Raw genomic sequence first — 21,602 nt, forward strand, 5'->3', positions numbered from 1 at the left:
TGGACATGCTACTGAGGTCATGCTTACCAGCTTGAGAGAGAGCTTCTCGGACGAAAAGAATAGAGCGATCGAGGGAAAGAAACAAGAGAGAAGATATCAGAGATGGCAACAACAGACCGATGTACACTTGAAACACACACATGCAGGTGTTATGATGTCACTGATGAAGCTCACTACATCAATTGAAACATCAGAAGTGTTTTGAAATCCTTAAATGGTCACACTGTGCATGACTATTTACTGAAAGACTAGTTTTGGCAGATGAACAGGGGAAAATGTCACATTGGCTAAAAGAGACTCAGTATCTGGTCTACAGGAGTCTGGCAAGTTCACTCCTGGCCCAGCAGGCTTGCTATTTCACCAGCGGGTCAAACATTCCATCATTTTCCATTGTATCATTTTTGGAGATGTTGTAGAACCTTTAAGATATTCCAGAATGTTCTAAACTCAGAATTCGCTCAGATGGGTTTAAGTTGATATAGATAATAAGAAAGAGAGATTTGCTGATTGTTCATTTATAATTTTACTCTGTACTGTTAGTTTATCTTATTTTCTTCCCCATTCTTCGATTTATTTTATTTGTTAATGCTATGAGGCCCTGCCCACTTGTGGGGGAGTTCCATAGTTCCGTAATATTCCTATAGAATAAATAAATAATATAGAATTATAAATAAATATAGAATAGCGTACATATATAAATAAATATTCCAATAGATTTGGCAGTTCTTACTACAAAAGTAACAAAACACTTAATATTTTTTTTAATTATTACTTGTAACAATAAATAGAAATTAATATGAAGGTTGATTTCCTTGCAGAGATTTGGTCACGGTGAAGGTTGCTAAGTTTGGCTGAGAGAGAAGGTTTGATCCAGGTAAAATTAACCATAGCTTTACTATAGTAATATTGTAGATATCATGTTTTTTTTTTTTGGCAAAAGCCTTAGTTTTAATGCAATTAACAATGGTGTTAATACAGTAACTATGTTTAATTGTGTGGTTACTATGATTTTACTACAAAATACCATGGTTTTAGTTTTTTTAGGGGTAGGGTATGGTGTAGCGGGACTCAATATATATGTGGGAATATATATAATAAATATCCTGTGGTGATGCCCCTATACTGAATGTCATTATTAAATGGGAATGCAAATAATAAAGACTATTTGCATTTTGTGCAAAGAAGATGCTTTTTGTTGCTATTTGCACTTAGTGCAAATATCCTCTGCCAAAAAAAAAAAATTTTTATATGAAAGCTGCTGTGTAGTTTTTTGCACTCCAAAAAAAGGCAATAACCCGGTACTGAATTTTTAAGATAAAAATAGGCCAAAAATAAACTGCTGTGGTTGCAAGCAATTCACTGAGAAGAATGAACCGTACATCTAAAAAAGTGCATGTCTGCAGCAGACATTGTATTACAGGTAAAAATAGCCAAAATAAATATATTGATGAATAAACATCACAAAATCATGGTAAAATGTTAAAATAATGCATAATTGAGAGCACCTCCCTTTGAGCCTGATTGGGACACCATCATGATCTGCTATTAAACTGCACAGTTTCTAATGTAGTTTTATTTTAGCAACACAGAACAACTTTTTTTTTTTCATTATAAAAATAACCAAATCTATCACAGTGTATTCCTCATAGGAATGAATGGGTAACTAGTATATGGTACCAGTGTATGTATGATGCACTTCCGACGTTATCTAATCTGTGGCTTTAACCATCTTTTTGTTTTAATGCAGTGAACTTCAGCAGGTTTTTCAACAGGGTCACATGTGCATGACATCATCAATCTAAAGCTACAGTCAGCCAATAAACAGTAAAACAGGGATGTAGGGATGAAGGACCAGTGTGAGAAAGATACAGGCAAGAAAGGAAATAGAAAAGGAAAAAGAGAAAGAAACAATAATCAAGCGATCCTGAGTTGATACTTTTCGGGTGATCATACATGTGAAAGAATATCAAATCAAAAGAGCTCATGTTTAATTAACATGTGTATAACATGCTTTAAATGGCTGATTTAAGGCCAGTTACAAATGTAAAATATTCTCAATAATGGGCTTTGTGAGCAAGATGAAGTTCTAGTATATAAAATGAGGGACTTCATATTTCAGGGTGCTCAAACTCTAAAACGAGTGTTTATAATGAAACCTAAATGTTTTGATAAATACATAAATGTACAGTGCGTCATATGTTTTTTCACACACTCTGACAGATGCATGAATGCACTAACAGGATGTAGAATTCAACGTGTTCGCAGCAGACATTGATAACGAACTCCGGATTGTTTGTAAACGTGATGTGAGTACAGAGATAAACAAAACTAAACATATCAAAGCAACAGAATGACAGTTTGTTTGTAATGGCACCAAAAGGGGTGAATTCTGAAGATATTTTTCCATATGACAAAGTGTTACGAGCACTGAATGAGTCAAAGTTTCCCTTAAATTGACTGTGAATAAACAAGGCTAAAATTCAGAGGTCGCACTTGTGACACTTTGTGAATTAACCCCTCCCTCACAAGCTGATTTGCTGAAAAGGGGCGGAGCCAAGCTGCTTGGGGTGCTTAAGGGAGGAGGGGTCTTAAGCGAAAACAGCCAATGAGAGAGTCTGATGATGAGGTAACGTTTCTAATTACAGACGCCTTTAAATACAGAATATTAGACGCTAACCTCATTCAAGTGAATTCAAAGACATAAAGCTTACAGAAGTTCTTTATTTAAAAATGTTTAAATCAATATCAATGTCTTTAAATATTTTGTGATGCAAATAATCACTAAATGAGGTTACGTCTTGCAAAAATGACGTCTGTCAAAATATTTACTGTATTTCATCTATACACACGCTTCACGCTTTCAAATATATACACACACACACACACTTACGACATACTGCCTGGCCTCGAAAGCATACGTAGGCCGGCCAAGAGTCCTCTTCATAATTTCTTTATTATAATAGAGAGAGTGGGCAGACTGTGGCAAAAAATAAACCCCAATTAAATGTACAAACACTGTACACTATATACAAACGTGCAAAAACACACATTTCCAGACATCAATCAATCACATCTGTTCTCAAAGGACACATTCTCTCATCTGTCTGTGCACATATTTGTTGGTCAATGTGCATGTGTGTCAGATACACATTTTGGAGTGTCTCACTCTGGCTGTGTCGTTTTTCACTGGTTTTCCAGCGTCTCTTGCTATAAACGCTTTGTTTTTTACTATGCTGTCAAGTTAATGCAGTTTGAAAACCCCTGCATTCGTAGTTCAGCTGTCTTGCAAGGCTAGAATGTGTCCTACTGTGTTAAGTTAATTTAGGTTTGTTACCTGTACTGTGCATTGCCTGTACAGCTGGAGTTGAGCATACTGCCCCCTGCTGACTGCGACTCGCAAAAACAAAGGCTACGGTAGCTATCTTGAATTTCTTCGTTGGTAGGAACATTCCATATTACGGAATTTACGTACAGGCACCGGGGCTTGATTAATTGCGTTATTTTTATCCAATTATTTTTTAGATAATTAATCGCACTTAATTAACACAGCCTTAACTTTAACAAACACTCACAAATATATATACACCTAGAACTATACAAAAGCTACATGCTGTACATACTCCGCACCTTAACAGACACTTACATAGAAAACAAGCATGTGTGGGATAATGTTGATTACAACAAAAATTGATTTAGACTTGTTCCTCCTTTTCTTAAAAAAACTAAAATCTGGGTTACAGTGAGGCACTTACAATGGACGTGAATGGGGCCAGTCTGTAAACTTTAAAATGCACACTGTTTTAAAAGTATAGCCACAAGACGTAAAACATGATTTCAATGTGATAAAATAGCTTCCTAACCTAGAATCAGAATGAGCTTTTTTGCCAAGTATGCTTACACATACAAGTAATTTATCAGAAGCTTCCAGTGCACAAACTAGCGCCCAGGAACCTGAATGACTCCACTGCTGCCACAGTGCTGTTCAGAGTGGTGAGCGGGGTCAATGTTGGGGTGTTCCTCCAAAGGTCCACTATCATCTCCACTGTTTTGGGCATGTTCAGCTCCAGGTTGTTTTGACTGCACCAGTGAGCCACCCGTTCAACCTCACTTCTGTATGCAGACTCATCGTCATCTAGGATGAGGCCCATGACTGTAGTGTCGTTTGCAAACTTCAGGAGCTTGACAAAGGGGTCCTTGGTGGTGCAGTCATTGGTATACAGGGAGATGAGTAGTGGGGAGTGTACACATCACTGGGGGGCACCATCATACATGTGCTGGAAGTGAATTACCCCTGTCGCTCTAGCTGCTGCCAAAAATGCTATCAATTGTATTGAACCCAGAATATTCCATTAAAAACATCAAACTTCCTGATTAATAATATTATACTGTATTATAATGTATATCATGGTCAATCGTGAACATGTACAGAATAGACAACCATAAACAAGCTTGAAGCACATACAAATGAACGTGTAAAACATTTTGGCACTTTAAACTTTATGCCTCAACAATGCTTAAAAAGTTCTCCATTTTATTTTTAACCCAATGTGTGTCAATAACATCCCCTCTCTCCTTTTCCTTCCTGGTACAGTGACCAAATTTACTTACCCATTAACTCCATAGAATAACAGTGTAACAAACATCCCTCTTTAGTGTGTATGAGCTGTCAGCATGCTCAGAGGATGAACCTAACTTTGCACTTCCTGTTTGATGAATGGAAAGCCCAAAATGGAACATTTAAGATATGTTTCTCTGACAATTGATTCTTGTATCTGGCTGTGAAGCTGAGAGAAATATCGGTGTTCGGTGCCTTTTGAAAAGATAAACGGGTCTGAGATTTACACAGGCACATGGGAAACAGGGCTTAGCTCTGATATCTGCCGTGTTTTGCTTCTGTTATCTGTACAGAGTCATGCAAAATGCCAAATCTTTGCTCACATACGGAAACATGCGGATGCCCTTCCTGAAGGCAAGGTGAACGTGGTCGAACTTTATCAAAAGGTCACGTGTTTGTGAGTGTGTAAATAGAAGACATTGCACTGAATGTTCCCATTACTCAGGACAAACCTTTTCTGTTTGAGCACCCGTTTTTATTTCATCTTTCACTGCACGTGGGACATGTGTGTATGTGCATTTGTGGGTGTCCGTATTTGAAAAGGTGAGACAGTGAAATCATGGTAAAAGTGAACAACAAAAAGTAAAAGAGAGAAAGACAGATTTGAGAAAGAGAGAAAGGGAATTTCATTAGCTGCATGAGGTAGAGGGAAAAAGGAGCTGAAAGATTTAAAATAATTCCACTGCTGCTTCCAGAACATGTCACATTATGACATCATCTCCTCCAGAATCTGAGTCACATTATGACATCATAAGCCACTTTAGGATCTGATGCTACTTTCAAGTCCTCCTGGGAAGCTCCTTTTTACAAGCTCAGAAGTCATATTTTGATATTCCTCAAACGTATATATCTCGTAAGCAGAATATTTGTATTGGGCGTCATTTCTTATCAAGCTGCAATTTTGAAAATGATGCAAAAAGTGTGAAAATATGATTTAATTGTTTGTATTTCCAACCCCAATTCCAAAAAAGTTATGACAGTATGAAAAATGCTAATAAAAACCAAAATGAGTGATTTGTCAATTATATTCACCCTTTGCTATATTGAAACTACCACAACTACACATTATAGGCTAATTTAAACTTTGTATTTCATTGTTTTGTTTTTTTAATGTACAGTAATTTAAAATCAGATGAATGAAACGCACTCCAAAATAGTTGGGACAGCTGAGTGTTTACCACTCTGAACATCATATTATTTCTTCTAATAACTCTTATTAAGCATTTGGGCACTGAAGACACAAGTTTGTTAAGTTTAGAAAGTGGAATTTTCCCCCAAACATCCATTATGTAGATCTTCAGCTGCACAATTTTACGGGGTATTCATTGCCATATAATGCGCTTCATAATGCACCAAACAGCCAAACAGCCATGCACTTGCAATCCAGGCAGTATGTGGTTTGAAGTTGTCCTGATGGAAAATACTGGGACGTCCCTGGAAAAGATGGTGCTGGATGGCAGTACATGTTGCTCCAAAATGTGTACATATCTGTCTTCATTCATGGTGTTCTCACAGATGTGCGAGTTACCATGCCATGGGCACTGACACACCCCTGGCCCATACAGACACTGGCTTTTGGACCTGACGCTAATAACAGCTTTGGATGGTCTTTTTCCTTTTCGGTCCGGATAACACGATGGTTGTGTTTTTCAAAAACTATTTTAAATGTGACTCTTCAGACCAAAAAACACAGTTCCACTGTTCTACTTTCCATCTAAGATGAGACCGAGTCCAGAGAAGTCGGCAGCGCTTCTGGACAGTGTTGATGTACGGCTTCTGCTTTGCTTTGTAAAGTCTTAACTTGCATCTGTGGATGCTGCGACGAGTGCCGTTGACTAACAAAGGTTTATTAAAGTTATCCCAAACCCATGTTCATGATATCCATTACAGATGGATGATGTGAAGACAGTGATGTCAGATGGATCAGAGATCATGAGCATTCAGAAGTGCTTTTCATCTTGCCCTTTACGCACCGAGATTTGACCAGATTCCTCCAATCTTTTAACTATATTGTCCACTGTAAAGGGTGAAATGGCCAAAATCCTTCCAATTTGTCTTTGGGGAACATTGTTCATAAAGTGCTGGATTTTTTGCTGAAGCATCTGTTGGCAAATTGAAATCTCTTGAATGATCCTTGCTCTCGAAGGACTAGGCTGTTTTTGGAGGCTCCTTATATACTATGACACGATTGCCTCACCTGTTTAACATCTGTTTCACATCGCCTTGTTATTTCAACTCGTCAAATTGTTATTAGTCTTAAATTGCCCCTGTCCCAACTTTTTTGGAGTGTGTTGCAATCATCTGATTTGAAATGGCAGTACATAAAAAAAAAAACTATGAAATTCACAAGGTAAATCATCATATAATATGTAGTTGTTGTGCTTTCAATATAGCAAAGGTTGAATATAATTGACAAATCACTCTTTTTTGTTTTTATTAGCATTTTTTATACTGTCCCAGCATTTTTGGAATTGGGGTTGTAGGACACATAAAATGTTAGCTATGAAATAAGACTTAGCAGGGAAATTTGGTCTGCCGTTTTATTCAAAAATGTCCATCAGCGTCATTTCCACCTCATAACTCTGTTAAACACGATACAGAATTTGCAATGTGTTGGAAATTACACTGTGCAGGAATTTTCATGACTTTAACAGCCTGTCTTTACGGGAAGCGAGTGGCGAGTAACGTCAAAAGCAATAGAATCCCATTATAATCAATGATGCTGTCTACATTGGAAGTGTCCGTTGCAGCGTGTCCGATGCACCGACAATAAAGGGTACTGTGTTCCATTTTGTGCTGCACGCGCTGGCGCTCCTACACAAATTAAACAGTTTAGAACGTTCATGTAGATGTGTCTTTTTAGCAAGTCAGTTCACTAAGCGGTCATCTTTGGAACGCTCCCGGGTGTCACGATTCCTTGTTGTCTGCCCCGTGTTTTCCGTTTCACCGAGCACATTCCATGTCACGTTTTCCTTGTTGTCCGCCCCGAGTCTCACTGTCCTTGTAAAAAACTACAATTCCCACAATTCCCGGCCTCCCTCACTGCCTGCACTTCCCATGATCCCCGGCCCTCATCACTGCCAGCCCTGTGTCATTGTGCTCACCTGATTGTCGTTTGTCATCATCAGGTCTCCTGTGTATATAAACCCTGTTTGTTCTTCACTTCCTTGCCGATCGTTGGATGTTGATGAATGTTTCATTGCACGTGAATGTTGGCGTTACATGTTCGTTGTTTACCTCTCTCCCAGTTACCCTGCTGTTCTTGTTCCCCGCTCTTAGCCCGTTCGAGGATTTCCCTACCCTTTGTGGATGTTCGCTGCCTGCACCCCTCCTGTATGCTGTCTAGTATTTTAGTTTCCTTTTCCCATCGTGGACCTTTTATTTATTCCAGTGTTTGTTTTCTTTCTGTTGTTATTTAATAAACCGCAATTGGATCCGAACCACCCGTCGGCCTTCTCCTGCTTCCCACACCCGTAACACCGGGGAGCTATTTCTCTATGTAAACAAGCGGCATACCAGTGCAGCTCCTTTCTACTTGAATGGGGGACTCTCCAAACAGTTGGTCACGATTATGATCAAAGAACATATTTCAAATCAGCAGTCAAATCTGACAACGCTGGTATTATAAATTGTGCATCACTACCACAGATTTTACCATCACGTATAGCTAATGCGCACCGCGTTCTCGAGTAGATTGACAGGCAGTGTCTGTATCTTAAAGGTGATTGACTTCCTTTCTGTATCTGTTGACCGTTGGGCATTCCCATTTCTCTGATTAATTTTAATAGAAGTGACCCGTCTCTGATAAAGAGTCTCTGAGGCATTCTCAAGCCGGTATAGACAGGGTGTAAGAAAAATAACAACAACTGTACATACACAGTTAAACATTGTTGTAGACAAATAACATTATTTAAACAAGACTTTACTTTCTAGATGTCCACAGTGTTATAAAAGCGCCTGAAGTTAATGAAACACCATAATACGGTCATATGACATGACTTGAAGGCAGCATCAGTAACATTATGACATTATTAGGTGGTGTCACATATAGAATAAGATATAGAAAAACACTTAAACATACCATTCAGCTCCTTTTTTCTTTATGCAAATTAACAGTTTCAGGCAAAGAGCTGCAACGCACACGTAAACACACAGAAGACATGCACCGCGAGCATGCACAGATACTCACCCCGCGCCGGAGGCTCCTGAGGCAGTGCATTTTGGACTTGGAGGCCATGAGGTCGTTGAATCGGTGGGACAGGGGCTCCTTGGACTGTTTGGGGGTCTGAGAAGTGGGGCAGGGGTCAAGGGACACAGCAGAAGGTGAGGGGGGGTCAGGGGGGGGCTGGCGAGGTACGGGGGATGTTAACAGGGACATAAGCTATCGGTAAGACAAGTGCCACAGAGCAGCGACCAGTGAGAGAGAGAGATTTAGAGAGAGTAAGAGAGAGAGAGAGAGGTAGTGGGGACGAAATCGGTCCAGAAAGAGGTAAAAAGGAAGGGGAACACAAAACAAGAGAAATAAGGACCCAAAAATGTTACAGAACTGAACTAATGAATTAATCATTTAATGAAACAAAAGATAAACAAACTAAAATGGAACGTAAACAAAACGCAAATGAAAGAAACACGCTGCAGCTGTGGTATTATTTACCCTGTGAGTGAAAGAGTTAGTGCGTTAAACTCTTTTCGGTATATATGGGGTCACATGCAGGGGTCAATTCACTGCAGAACCATTTAAAAGGGACAGTTCACCTAAAAATGTATCATTTACTCTCATATTGTTCCAAACCCATATGACTTTCTTTATTAAGAGGAGCACAAAAGGAGATGTTAGACTGTTCGCCTCAGTCACCATTCATTTTCATTGTATGGAAAACAGATGCAATGAAAGGGAATGGTGATTGAGGTCAACATTCTGCCAAAAATAATCCTTTTGTGTCCCATAAAAGAATGAAAGTCAGACAGGTTTCGATACACAGAAGGTGAATAAATAATGCCAGAATTTTCATTTTTGGGTGAACTATTCTTCTAACAAGTTCTTCATGCACAGCACACACACACACACACTCACACACACCACCATCATCTAAAGTACAGGAAAAAACTGCTTTCAGGTCAGCCATTTGGTCTCTCTCTCTCTCTCTCTCTCTCTCTCTCATTAACAAGCTCCCCAAAGCATAATAGAGAAATTAATGAATATCTGTTCTGGGAGAGCTGACGCTAACTGTTCTGTTCCCAGCAGAATACAACACCTCGTAAAACATCGGCACCCATCCAAAATTTTCTTTATACTTTAAAGACCCCATGAAATCATCATTTGGATGTTTGTGGCTTTATTCCATGTCTTTTGGCTTGAAGGCCATCTGCATACAAGTGCAATTCAAAAAGTTGACAAATCATCCCCCTAATTTAAAAATACCACCTTCAACAAGCAATAGCAAGTAGCCGGAAATGATTCATTCATAAAGCAACTACGTTCTTTTGTCGTTAGTACAATCTGTCATGTGGGGCTGTGACATAAACTAATGCTTTTGGCTATTTGACAAAAAGAGATGAGCCCTCCAGCACGTCCCGCTTCAATTTTCTTTATCAAACAGAAATCACCACAGGAAACAAAACCATTTGAAAGCATTTAATTGGGTCTTTAAACGAATGTTCAGTTTCAAGGGACAATGCTGTCTGTTGAGCTGTCCAAATCCATAACATTCCTAAACCTACACCCATACAACTATACTTAATGGCGGTAAACATACTGTATGTATTCATGCATAAATGGGTGTCATACCATTTTGCGTATATGAGATATGTCCATGTTTAACTAGATGTCTTGAAGTGTTGAAAGTCTTTATATAAAGTGTATAAAAAGCCTCCTAATGCTTTTTTTTTTGTGTGTGTCTGGTCTGAGCTTGATCTGTTAAAACTGTTCACAAACACACAATGTATTATACACACACACACACACACACACATACACACACACACACACACACAATAAGATAAGCAATGCTTATAAGCAAAGAGATGACAAATACACACATCACTAAATATGTATCACAGTGTTAATGCTCACATCCTGGTCCTGCGAGGTTAGGCTGGGTTTGGACTGAGCATGCTCAGTTAGAGTGGAGCCTAAAACAGCCACAAGCAGACAGAGGAAGACGAGGAAAAGGAGGAAGTCTGTTGTTACCATGGAAACAGCAACGATGAGTGGCTGAAGAAGGAAATTACTCTCATTTTGAGAGGGCAGTAAGAGGTAAGGTCTTAGGGTTACGATTCTCCACGATGTCAAAGGTCAACGGTGAGGCCTCCCAGGCAGTGCATTAGTACGTTATCGTTCGCGTGTCAGGATGAATGTAGAACGTTTGTTTTATCGTGCAGGTGAATGAAGGGGAGGTAAAAGGAAGGGAAAACAATGGTAGCAAACGAAAAACAGCTTCTACATCTACTACAATAAAAATACACAACTACAAACAACCGACACACCAATGAAGACTAAAATCAAAATAAACAGAGCAAACTAATACAAAAAACGACTAGTCTTTCTGCTTTTTGCTCACGGAAATTTTGACATTTCGTATTTCAAATGTATTTGTTCACATTTAATCGGTCAAATCTAAGAAGTGTAACTGATAGGCCGTGACAGAATGCAGTGTGTGTGTGTGTGTGTGTGTGGTGTGTGTGTGTGCTTTACCTTGTTTTTCTTAATAAAAGGCCAGAGAGTTTTGCTCTTGCCCTTGCTCGGTCGGTCGCTCTTGATGTCTGGGCGTGAGCTAGTAAGGCTGGTCTCGGACACCGTCCTCTTCATCGCCTGACCATAGTCTTCAAAGTCCACATCGCCTGGAGGCTCGAAGCCGGACTTATAAGACTCTATCACCTGCGAGGAATCCTGCAAGGGTGAAAATATAGATGTCTCACTGTCACTCTATCTGAAAGGGAACATCCCGTTGACCCTTTATAGTTCTTAAATGAAATAGACTGTCCCAAACCCATTCCATTTGGAATTTAATTAACAGTGTTTAGTCTCTATAAATCATCTTCCTTCTTGACACAAACCCAAATGTTCAATGGTACAACCATGTTTTTTTGTATTGTATTTAGCATGATATATATATTAGATGTCGACCGATGTATCGGTTTTACAAATAGGTGCCGATAGTTTGCCCGATGGTTGCTTTTGGAAATGTCGGTTATCATCAAAAATTCAACAATGAGCAGAGTAAGAATATTTTTAACATATTCAATAAAGCAATTTTTAAAAACTATTGGTCGATTAATCGTTATCTTTTAAATCCTTGGCTATTGTTATAGGCAAAATCCAATATTGCGCAACCTCTAATATACATACTGCATTATATACATTATATTATATAGATATCTTTAAAAACATAATTTCTGCATTTGAAATGTCAGCAATCAATAAAAGACAGAAAATATAACAGATTAATCGGTTATCGGCCTTCTCTCCAACACCTTAATAATCGTATCGGTAAAATCCAATATCAGTAGACCTCTAGTATACAATATATATCTTTATAAACACAATCATTTCTGCGTTATAGATGTCAACAATCAATAAAAGACTGAAAATAAATCAGATTAATCGATTATCAGTTTTCTTCCAAAACCTTGGTTATCGGTATAGGCAAAATCCAATTTTGCTCGACCTCTATTATATAAAGTATATTATATATCTTTATAAACACAATAATTTCTGATCAAAATCAGATTAATCAGTAATTGGCTTCCTTTCAACACCTTAATAATCCATTATGGTTCGAACTCTAGTATACAGAATAAATACTTAAATATTAGATCTTTATAAACACAATCACTTCTGCATTTGAGATATCAATAATCAATAAAAAACTGATAATAAACATGTAGGACATGGTTGAGATTTTAGCAAAGCTCAAAGGTGACCCAATATTATTCTGGTTCCTCGTGGTATTGAAGGGCTTGAATCACACATGTCCTGAAAAGTCTAGCATCACATACCCGACATTGCAAGAGTAAATTACAAGCTTTATCGACTTTAGATTAGATTAGACGGTGTATTTAATTTAACATGTCACAAAAACATTTTATGTGTTGATTGTTTAGCTGACAAAATGTTGAAAATATATGTCTTTCCATACATTTCCAAAAAAAGCCTGTTTCACTCAATCCATCTTAATTAGTGAGCGGAGGCAATAATGGAGTTTAAATCAGTTTAGCTCGGATACATCAGATATTCTGATAAGTATGAGGTTTGTCAGACAAATACTAGAGGTTTTCCAAGCCTAATGGGATGCTAGACGGTTACTAACGGTCTTGGATTCGATGGAATCCGCTGCTTGTGTCATTCCATCCAGGCATTTCCCGATGATGGGCAGAATCTGCCGGTCCACTTCTGCAAACGTTTTCAGTGAATCGCCCATTCGATCTATCCTCTTCTCCTCCATCTCCTGGATCTTCTGCTCGCAATACACACACAGAGAATGAGTTATTGTGTGTTAGGTGTGAGAGAGTAAAAAAGAATGGGAGAGGGATGTTCTGTTCAAAAACCGTGAGCTGCCTACATAGGCAGCATTTCAAGGCTTCATAGGTGTGAATGTATACATTTTTTATTTTTTTTATTCAATTGTTTTATTATTTTCTTGTTGCGCACTGGAAGCTTCCATCCCCATGACAAATTCCGTGAATGTATAAGCATACTTGGAAATAAAGCTGATTCTGATTATAAGTGTTATAATTATACATCCCAGGAGTCACGAATTCGAATCCAGGGTGTGCTGAGTGACTCCAGCCAGGTCTCTTAAGCAACCAAATTGGCCTGGTTGCTAGGGAGGGTAGAGTCACATGGGGTAACCGCCTTGTGGTCACTATAATGCGGTTTTTGCTCTCGGTGGGGCGTGTGGTGAGTTGCGTGAGCCTCCACATGTGCTATATCTACACGGTAATGAGGAGAGGATTGAGGAGAGTCACTACACCTCCACGAGGACTTAGAGCACATTGAGAATTGGGCATGCCAAATTGGGGAAAAAATGCATTTCAAGACATCTGCATTCTGCTCTATTTGTGGCACTGTGTCCACCTTTTTGTAGTGCAAGGACGCATTCAGTGTGACCAGTGTGACTAAAAAAAGATAGCTTCCTACGTAGGCAGCAGACAGCAAGACAGCCCACTCGGTTTTGGAACAGAACCAGAGTTTACATGTTTGTGCACCTGGAAAATATTGGGGATGATGGTGTAATAATGTTCATTCTGTTCTTGGTTGAATTTCTGCAGGTATGCAGAGTATTCACTCTTGCTGTCAGAAGCCATCTGGTGTCTCATCTGAGCCTGCTGTCGCGCCTGAGAGAGACACATAGAGGAAAATATGAAGCAATATCATTGATTATTCAGTCAAGTGAATATGAGCTTCACAATAAAGCACATGTTCACTGAGAGAATCAATCCGACTGAAAAATATCATTTTTATTAACGGCTTCCCCTAAATTCACAGACAAGCACATACACAAACCTCAAAATACACACCAAAATGGTTTCTCTCACACATCTCAGAATATACACGCCTTTGACCTCTTTCAAACAGCAGCCATGACACATCTCTTCCTCACAAAGACTCACAAAGTTTATCGGTATAATAAAAAGTACACCCAATAAAGCCCTTACAGGCATCATCGGTGTTTTAATATTGTGTTTTTTACATAAAAGATTTGATTATTTATGAAACAGCCATTCATGCTTGATATACAAAAAGCATTTTATGCACGGCATGAGAAAGAGACAGCGAGAGACAGAAAGGTGTCATGTTAGCCACATCCTGAACTGATTCTAGGAAATCAAACTTGTTAAGCTGATGTTTTGTGTTGCTATGAACGTCTCCATTAACTTGACAGCAGCAGATGTAAATTAAGAGAAATAAAGACGAAACCTGTATCTATAGATGCAAGTATTTCAATTCGGTGATTTTAATGAGAAAAATATATGAATTGTGTCCAATTACTTACTTCTTGTGAATTAAAAACTAATTATCAAATATAAGAATACATGTTGGATTTATTACAGAAATAAAAACAAGAATAAATCTTAAAATCCATCAATTTCTTTTTAAAAAGACAGTTAAATTTAAATATTTACATTAAAGAAAGAAATATTGATTAAAAATGTTCTCATATAATTAAATTCATTATATATACATACACAGAAATAAAAGTATATTATATATTATAAATATTGTATGATACATTTTGTTATAAAAATTTAAAAAAAGTTCACTCACTTGTGCACTACAAAATAAATTATCTAATATAATAATAAATAATAATAAAATAAATGCTAAGATTCATTATAAACATTTTTTTAAAATAAGAATAAATCTTAAAATTCATTATAAACATATTCAGGAATATAACAATTTTAATTGAAGACTATTTAATTTAAATAATTATATTAAAGAAATGAATATTGATTAAACTTATTATAAATACACTAAAATTAAATATGTAAACATACACAAAAATAAAATTATTAAATATATTTTAAATATTAAATTATACATTTTATCATTTAGCAGATGCAAAATTGTTATTATTTTCTTAATATAAGAATTCAAATGTAAGACTATTCAATTTAAATATTTATATTAAATAAATATTGATTATACTTATATACTTAAATTATAAATGTAAAAAAATATATACACACACACACACACACACACACACGCGTATTATAAGTACTAAATTTACATTAAATCCTTGAACAGATACTTTTTTCAAAGCTATCATACAGAAGCCAGCAATATTATTAGTGCCATAATATTATATTTAATTTAGTAAACCAAAGTAGTACAAAAGCTACAGCAGAAATATAGTTAAGAAAAATTTGAGAAAAGAAAATGGCTATTTAAACAAAATAAAATATATATAAGCATATTTGTTTTCTTTATTTATGTTTATTAATTAGTTGTCTTCTACTAGTATGTATTATGCATTATGCATATTATTATACATATATAAATATAATAAATAATTTTCTAACAATAAACATTTACAGTTGTGGCCAATTGAAACGCATATTTAAACGCATATTTAACAAGGGTGCCAATATTTTTGGCCACCACTGTAAATATTCTGTCAAATTCAGTAGCACAGGATGCATTGCGAGACTCGAGACACTAACAATACCAAATTTACAATTCCTTTAATACACGTGTAATGGTAAGCTGACATTTATATATGAGCCAGACTTTACACATTCACATATCCATGTCTGGAGCGATGTGATTGGTGGGGCTGCAGCGCAGACAAACTTTAACAAGCCTGTGATTGGGTGGCTGTTCGGTGTGTGGGTGTGGCCATGGCTGAACAGGAAGCAACTGTGTCCTGACAAACAAAAACACACGCACACACACAGACCTGCTACTGTGCACCTACCTTAAGGGAACATCGCTTCAAGGCATGATAAAAAATAAGTGTACAACACATACACAAAACAAGTTAGTTTAAATCTACTAAGGATTTAGTACTTAAATCTACAGCTTAACATGTGAGAGCTACATTTTAAGACAAACATTCGATAACACGCAAAATGAGGTCAAACAAACAAGAATGTGTCCAAACCACGAAACTCTTTGAACAGACAAACACACTGGCTTCGGTCAAAATCGAATATGAGTGTACTGCTCAATGCATACTGAGCATTATACACTACATGCTGCCTAAAAACTTTTATATAGTATGTATAGTACATAGTGTATACTGCTCAATGCATACTGAGCATTATACACTACATGCTGCCTAAAAACTTTTATATAGTATGTATAGTACATAGTGTATACTGCTCAATGCATACTGAGCATTATACACTACATGCTGCCTAAACACGTTTATATAGTATGTATAGTACATAGTGTATACTGCTCAATGCATACTGAGCATTATACACTACATGCTGCCTAAAAACTTTTATATAGTATGTATAGTACATAGTGTATACTACTCAATGCATACTGAGCATTATACACTACATGCTGCCTAAAAACTTTTATATAGTATGTATAGTACATAGTGTATACTGCTCAATGCATACTGAGCAGTATACACTACATGCTGCCTAAAAATTTTATATAGTATGTATAGTACATAGTGTATACTGCTCAATGCATACCGAGCAGTATACACTACATGCTGCCTAAAAACTTGTATATAGTATGTATAGTACATAGTGTATACTGCTCAATGCATACTGAGCAGTATACACTACATGCCTACTTATATATAGTACTATAGTATACGTATGTATATGTACATAGTGTATACTGCTCAATGCATACCGAGCAGTATACACTACATGCTGCCTAAAAATTGTATATAGTATGTATAGTACATAGTGTATACTGCTAAATGCATACTGAGCAGTATACACTACATGCTGCCTAAAAACTTTTATATAGTATGTATTGTACATAGTGTATACTGCTCAATGCATACTGAGCAGTATACACTATGTACTGCCTAAACACTTTTATATAGTATGTATGTATTGCACATAGTGCACACTGCTCAATGCATACTGAGCATTATACACTACATGCTGCCTAAAAACTTTTATATAGTATGTATTGTACATAGTGTATACTGCTCAATGCATACTGAGCAGTATACACTACATGCTGCCTAAATACTTGTATATAGTATGTATAGTACATAGTGTATACTGCTCAATACATATTGAGTAGTATACACTACATACTGCCTTAAAACTTGTATATAGTATGTATAGTACATAGTGTATACTGCTCAATGCATACTGAGCATTATACACTACATGCTGCCTAAAAACTTTTATATAGTATGTATTGTACATAGTGTATACTGCTCAATGCATACCGAGCAGTATACACTACATACTGCCTAAAAACTTGTATATAGTATGTATAGTACATAGTGTATACTGCTCAATGCATACTGAGCAGTATACACTATATGCTGCCTAAAAACTTTTATATAGTATGTATTGTACATAGTGTATACTGCTCAATGCATACTGAGCATTATACACTACATGCTGCCTAAAAACTTTTATATAGTATGTATAGTACATAGTGTATACTGCTCAATGCATACTGAGCATTATACACTACATGCTGCCTAAAAACTTTTATATAGTATGTATTGTACATAGTGTATACTGCTCAATGCATACTGAGCATTATACACTACATGCTGCCTAAAAACTTTTATATAGTATGTATAGTACATAGTGTATACTGCTCAATGCATACTGAGCATTATACACTACATGCTGCCTAAAAACTTTTATATAGTATGTATAGTACATAGTGTATACTGCTCAATGCATACTGAGCATTATACACTACATGCTGCCTAAAAACTTTTATATAGTATGTATAGTACATAGTGTATACTGCTCAATGCATACTGAGCAGTATACACTACATGCTGCCTAAAAACTTTTATATAGTATGTATAGTACATAGTGTATACTGCTCAATGCATACTGAGCAGTATACACTACATGCTGCCTAAAAACTTTTATATAGTATGTATAGTACATAGTGTATACTGCTCAATGCATACTGAGCATTATACACTACATGCTGCCTAAAAACTTTTATATAGTATGTATAGTACATAGTGTATACTGCTCAATGCATACTGAGCAGTATACACTACATGCTGCCTAAAAACTTTTATATAGTATGTATTGTACATAGTGTATACTGCTCAATGCATACTGAGCATTATACACTACATGCTGCCTAAAAACTTTTATATAGTATGTATTGTACATAGTGTATACTGCTCAATGCATACTGAGCATTATACACTACATGCTGCCTAAAAACTTTTATATAGTATGTATTGTACATAGTGTATACTGCTCAATGCATACTGAGCATTATACACTACATGCTGCCTAAAAACTTTTATATAGTATGTATAGTACATAGTGTATACTGCTCAATGCATACTGAGCATTATACACTACATGCTGCCTAAAAACTTTATATAGTATGTATAGTACATAGTGTATACTGCTCAATGCATACTGAGCATTATACACTACATGCTGCCTAAAAACTTGTATATAGTATGTATAGTACATAGTGTATACTGCTCAATGCATACTGAGCAGTATACACTACATGCTGCCTAAAACTTTTATATAGTATGTATAGTACATAGTGTATACTGCTCAATGCATACTGAGCATTATACACTACATGCTGCCTAAAAACTTTTATATAGTATGTATAGTACATAGTGTATACTGCTCAATGCATACTGAGCAGTATACACTACATGCTGCCTAAAAACTTGTATATAGTATGTATAGTACATAGTGTATACTGCTCAATGCATACCGAGCAGTATACACTACATGCTGCCTAAAAACTTTTATATAGTATGTATTGTACATAGTGTATACTGCTCAATGCATACCGAGCAGTATACACTACATGCTGCCTAAAAACTTGTATATAGTATGTATTGTACATAGTGTATACTGCTCAATGCATACCGAGCAGTATACACTACATGCTGCCTAAAAACTTTTATATAGTATGTATAGTACATAGTGTATACTGCTCAATGCATACTGAGCAGTATACACTACATGCTGCCTAAAAACTTTTATATAGTATGTATTGTACATAGTGTATACTGCTCAATGCATACTGAGCAGTATACACTACATGCTGCCTAAACACTTTTATATAGTATGTATGTATTGTACATAGTGTATACTGCTCAATGCATACTGAGCAGTATACACTACATGCTGCCTAAAAACTTTTATATAGTATGTATAGTACATAGTGTATACTGCTCAATGCATACTGAGTAGTATACACTACATGCTGCCTAAAAACTTGTATATAGTATGTATAGTACATAGTGTATACTGCTCAATGCATACTGAGCATTATACACTACATGCTGCCTAAAAACTTTTATATAGTATGTATTGTACATAGTGTATACTGCTCAATGCATACCGAGCAGTATACACTACATGCTGCCTAAAAACTTGTATATAGTATGTATAGTACATAGTGTATACTGCTCAATGCATACTGAGCAGTATACACTATATGCTGCCTAAAAACTTTTATATAGTATGTATTGTACATAGTGTATACTGCTCAATGCATACTGAGCATTATACACTACATGCTGCCTAAAAACTTTTATATAGTATGTATAGTACATAGTGTATACTGCTCAATGCATACTGAGCATTATACACTACATGCTGCCTAAAAACTTTTATATAGTATGTATTGTACATAGTGTATACTGCTCAATGCATACTGAGCATTATACACTACATGCTGCCTAAAAACTTTTATATAGTATGTATTGTACATAGTGTATACTGCTCAATGCATACTGAGCATTATACACTACATGCTGCCTAAAAACTTTTATATAGTATGTATAGTACATAGTGTATACTGCTCAATGCATACTGAGCAGTATACACTATATGCTGCCTAAAAACTTTTATATAGTATGTATAGTACATAGTGTATACTGCTCAATGCATACTGAGCATTATACACTACATGCTGCCTAAAAACTTTTATATAGGATGTGAAACAGGATGCATTATGCAAAGATAATCATTTCAAACAGAATGATGCAACATTGGGCGCGTATACAGTACATGTACATACTTACACAGATTATGCTTAATATTCTGACAACTGAAATGTACACTTCCAGAGTGAGGAAAAGGGCTGGAAAACTCACTCTGGACCCCACTCACAAATGTGAACAATGTACAAATGTGACTGAGTAATGAGTCAAGACAGACAAGGTCAATATATGGAAATACAGTATTCCTCAATGTATGCTCTGTTCGTAGGTCATATTTCATGCATACAGAAAATGTGCATAATCTGTTTAGTATACAGTGAGAGGAAAAAGTATTTGATCCCCTGCTGATTTTGTATGTTTGCCCACTGAGGTGCCCGCAAGGTCCCCCTGCTCAAGAAAGCACATTTACAGGCCCATATGAAGTTTACCAATTAACATCTGAATGATTCAGAGGAAAACTGGGTGAAAGTGTTGTGGTCAGATGAGCCCAAAATCGAGCTCTTTGGCATCAACTCAACTCGTCGTGTTTGGAGGAGGAGGAATGCTGCCTATGTCCCCAAGAACACCATCCCCACCGTCAAACATGGAGGTAAAGACATTATGCTTTGGGGGTGTTTTTCTGCTAAGGGGACAGGACAACTTCACCGCATCAAAGGGACGATGGACGGGGCCATGTACCGTCAAATCTTGGGTGAGGACCTCCTTCCCTCAGCCAGGGCATTGAAAATGGTACGTGGATGGGTATTCCAGCATGGCAATGACCCAAAACACACGGCCAAGGCAACAAAGGAGTGGCTCAAGAAGAAGCACATTAAGGTCCTGGAGTGGCCTAGCCAGTCTCCAGACCTTAATCCCATAGAAAATCTGTGGAGGGTGCTGAAGGTTCGAGTTGCCAAGCATCAGCCTCGAGATGTGTGCAAACCTGGTGGCCAACTACAAGAAACGTCTGACCTCTGTGATTGCCAACAAGGGTTTTGCCACCAAGCACCATGTTTTGCAGAGGGGTCGAATACTTATTTCCCTCATAAAAATGCAATTCAATTTCTAAAATTTTTGACATGCGTTTTTCTGGATTTTGTTGTTGTTATTCTGTCTCTCACTGTTGAAATGAACCTACCATTAAAATTATAGACTGATAATTTGTTTGTCAGTGGGCAAACGTACAAAATCAGCAGGGGATCAAATACTTTTTCCCTCACTGTACATTCTGCATACTACTGGTATAGGTTAGTATGGTAGTATGCTAATCCGAACACAGGCACTCACTAATTGACAGCTGTTGCACCCTCACTGACCCTGAACATCTGGGTCTAATTTCATTGACAGGAAAGAGTTGCAGGTTTGGCTTGGATGTTTGTTTTAATATGAAT

At 36.8% G+C, this 21,602-nt stretch overlaps 1 protein-coding gene across 11 annotated transcripts in view; it reads right to left on the bottom strand.

The window, feature by feature from the left end:
- LOC127629054 (formin-binding protein 1-like) overlaps positions 1-21,602 on the bottom strand; it is a 91,275-nt gene that overhangs the window by 11,493 nt on the left and 58,180 nt on the right. For 3 of the 11 annotated variants that reach the window (XM_052106082.1, XM_052106083.1, XM_052106081.1), the window contains exons 7-12: positions 13,823-13,951; positions 12,925-13,071; positions 11,310-11,504; positions 8,805-8,996; positions 2,891-2,977; positions 28-42 (exon numbers count right to left, since the gene is read on the bottom strand). In XM_052106082.1, coding sequence (XP_051962042.1) covers positions 28-42; positions 2,891-2,977; positions 8,805-8,996; positions 11,310-11,504; positions 12,925-13,071; positions 13,823-13,951 — 765 coding nt within the window. The remainder of the gene's footprint in view (positions 1-27; positions 43-2,890; positions 2,978-8,804; positions 8,997-11,309; positions 11,505-12,924; positions 13,072-13,822; positions 13,952-21,602) is intronic. The other 8 variants (XM_052106084.1, XM_052106087.1, XM_052106089.1 and 5 more) reach the window with 6 other exon arrangements.

The sequence above is a fragment of the Xyrauchen texanus genome, chromosome 35, assembly GCF_025860055.1.
Source record: "Xyrauchen texanus isolate HMW12.3.18 chromosome 35, RBS_HiC_50CHRs, whole genome shotgun sequence".
Classification (NCBI taxonomy): Eukaryota; Metazoa; Chordata; class Actinopteri; order Cypriniformes; family Catostomidae; genus Xyrauchen; species Xyrauchen texanus.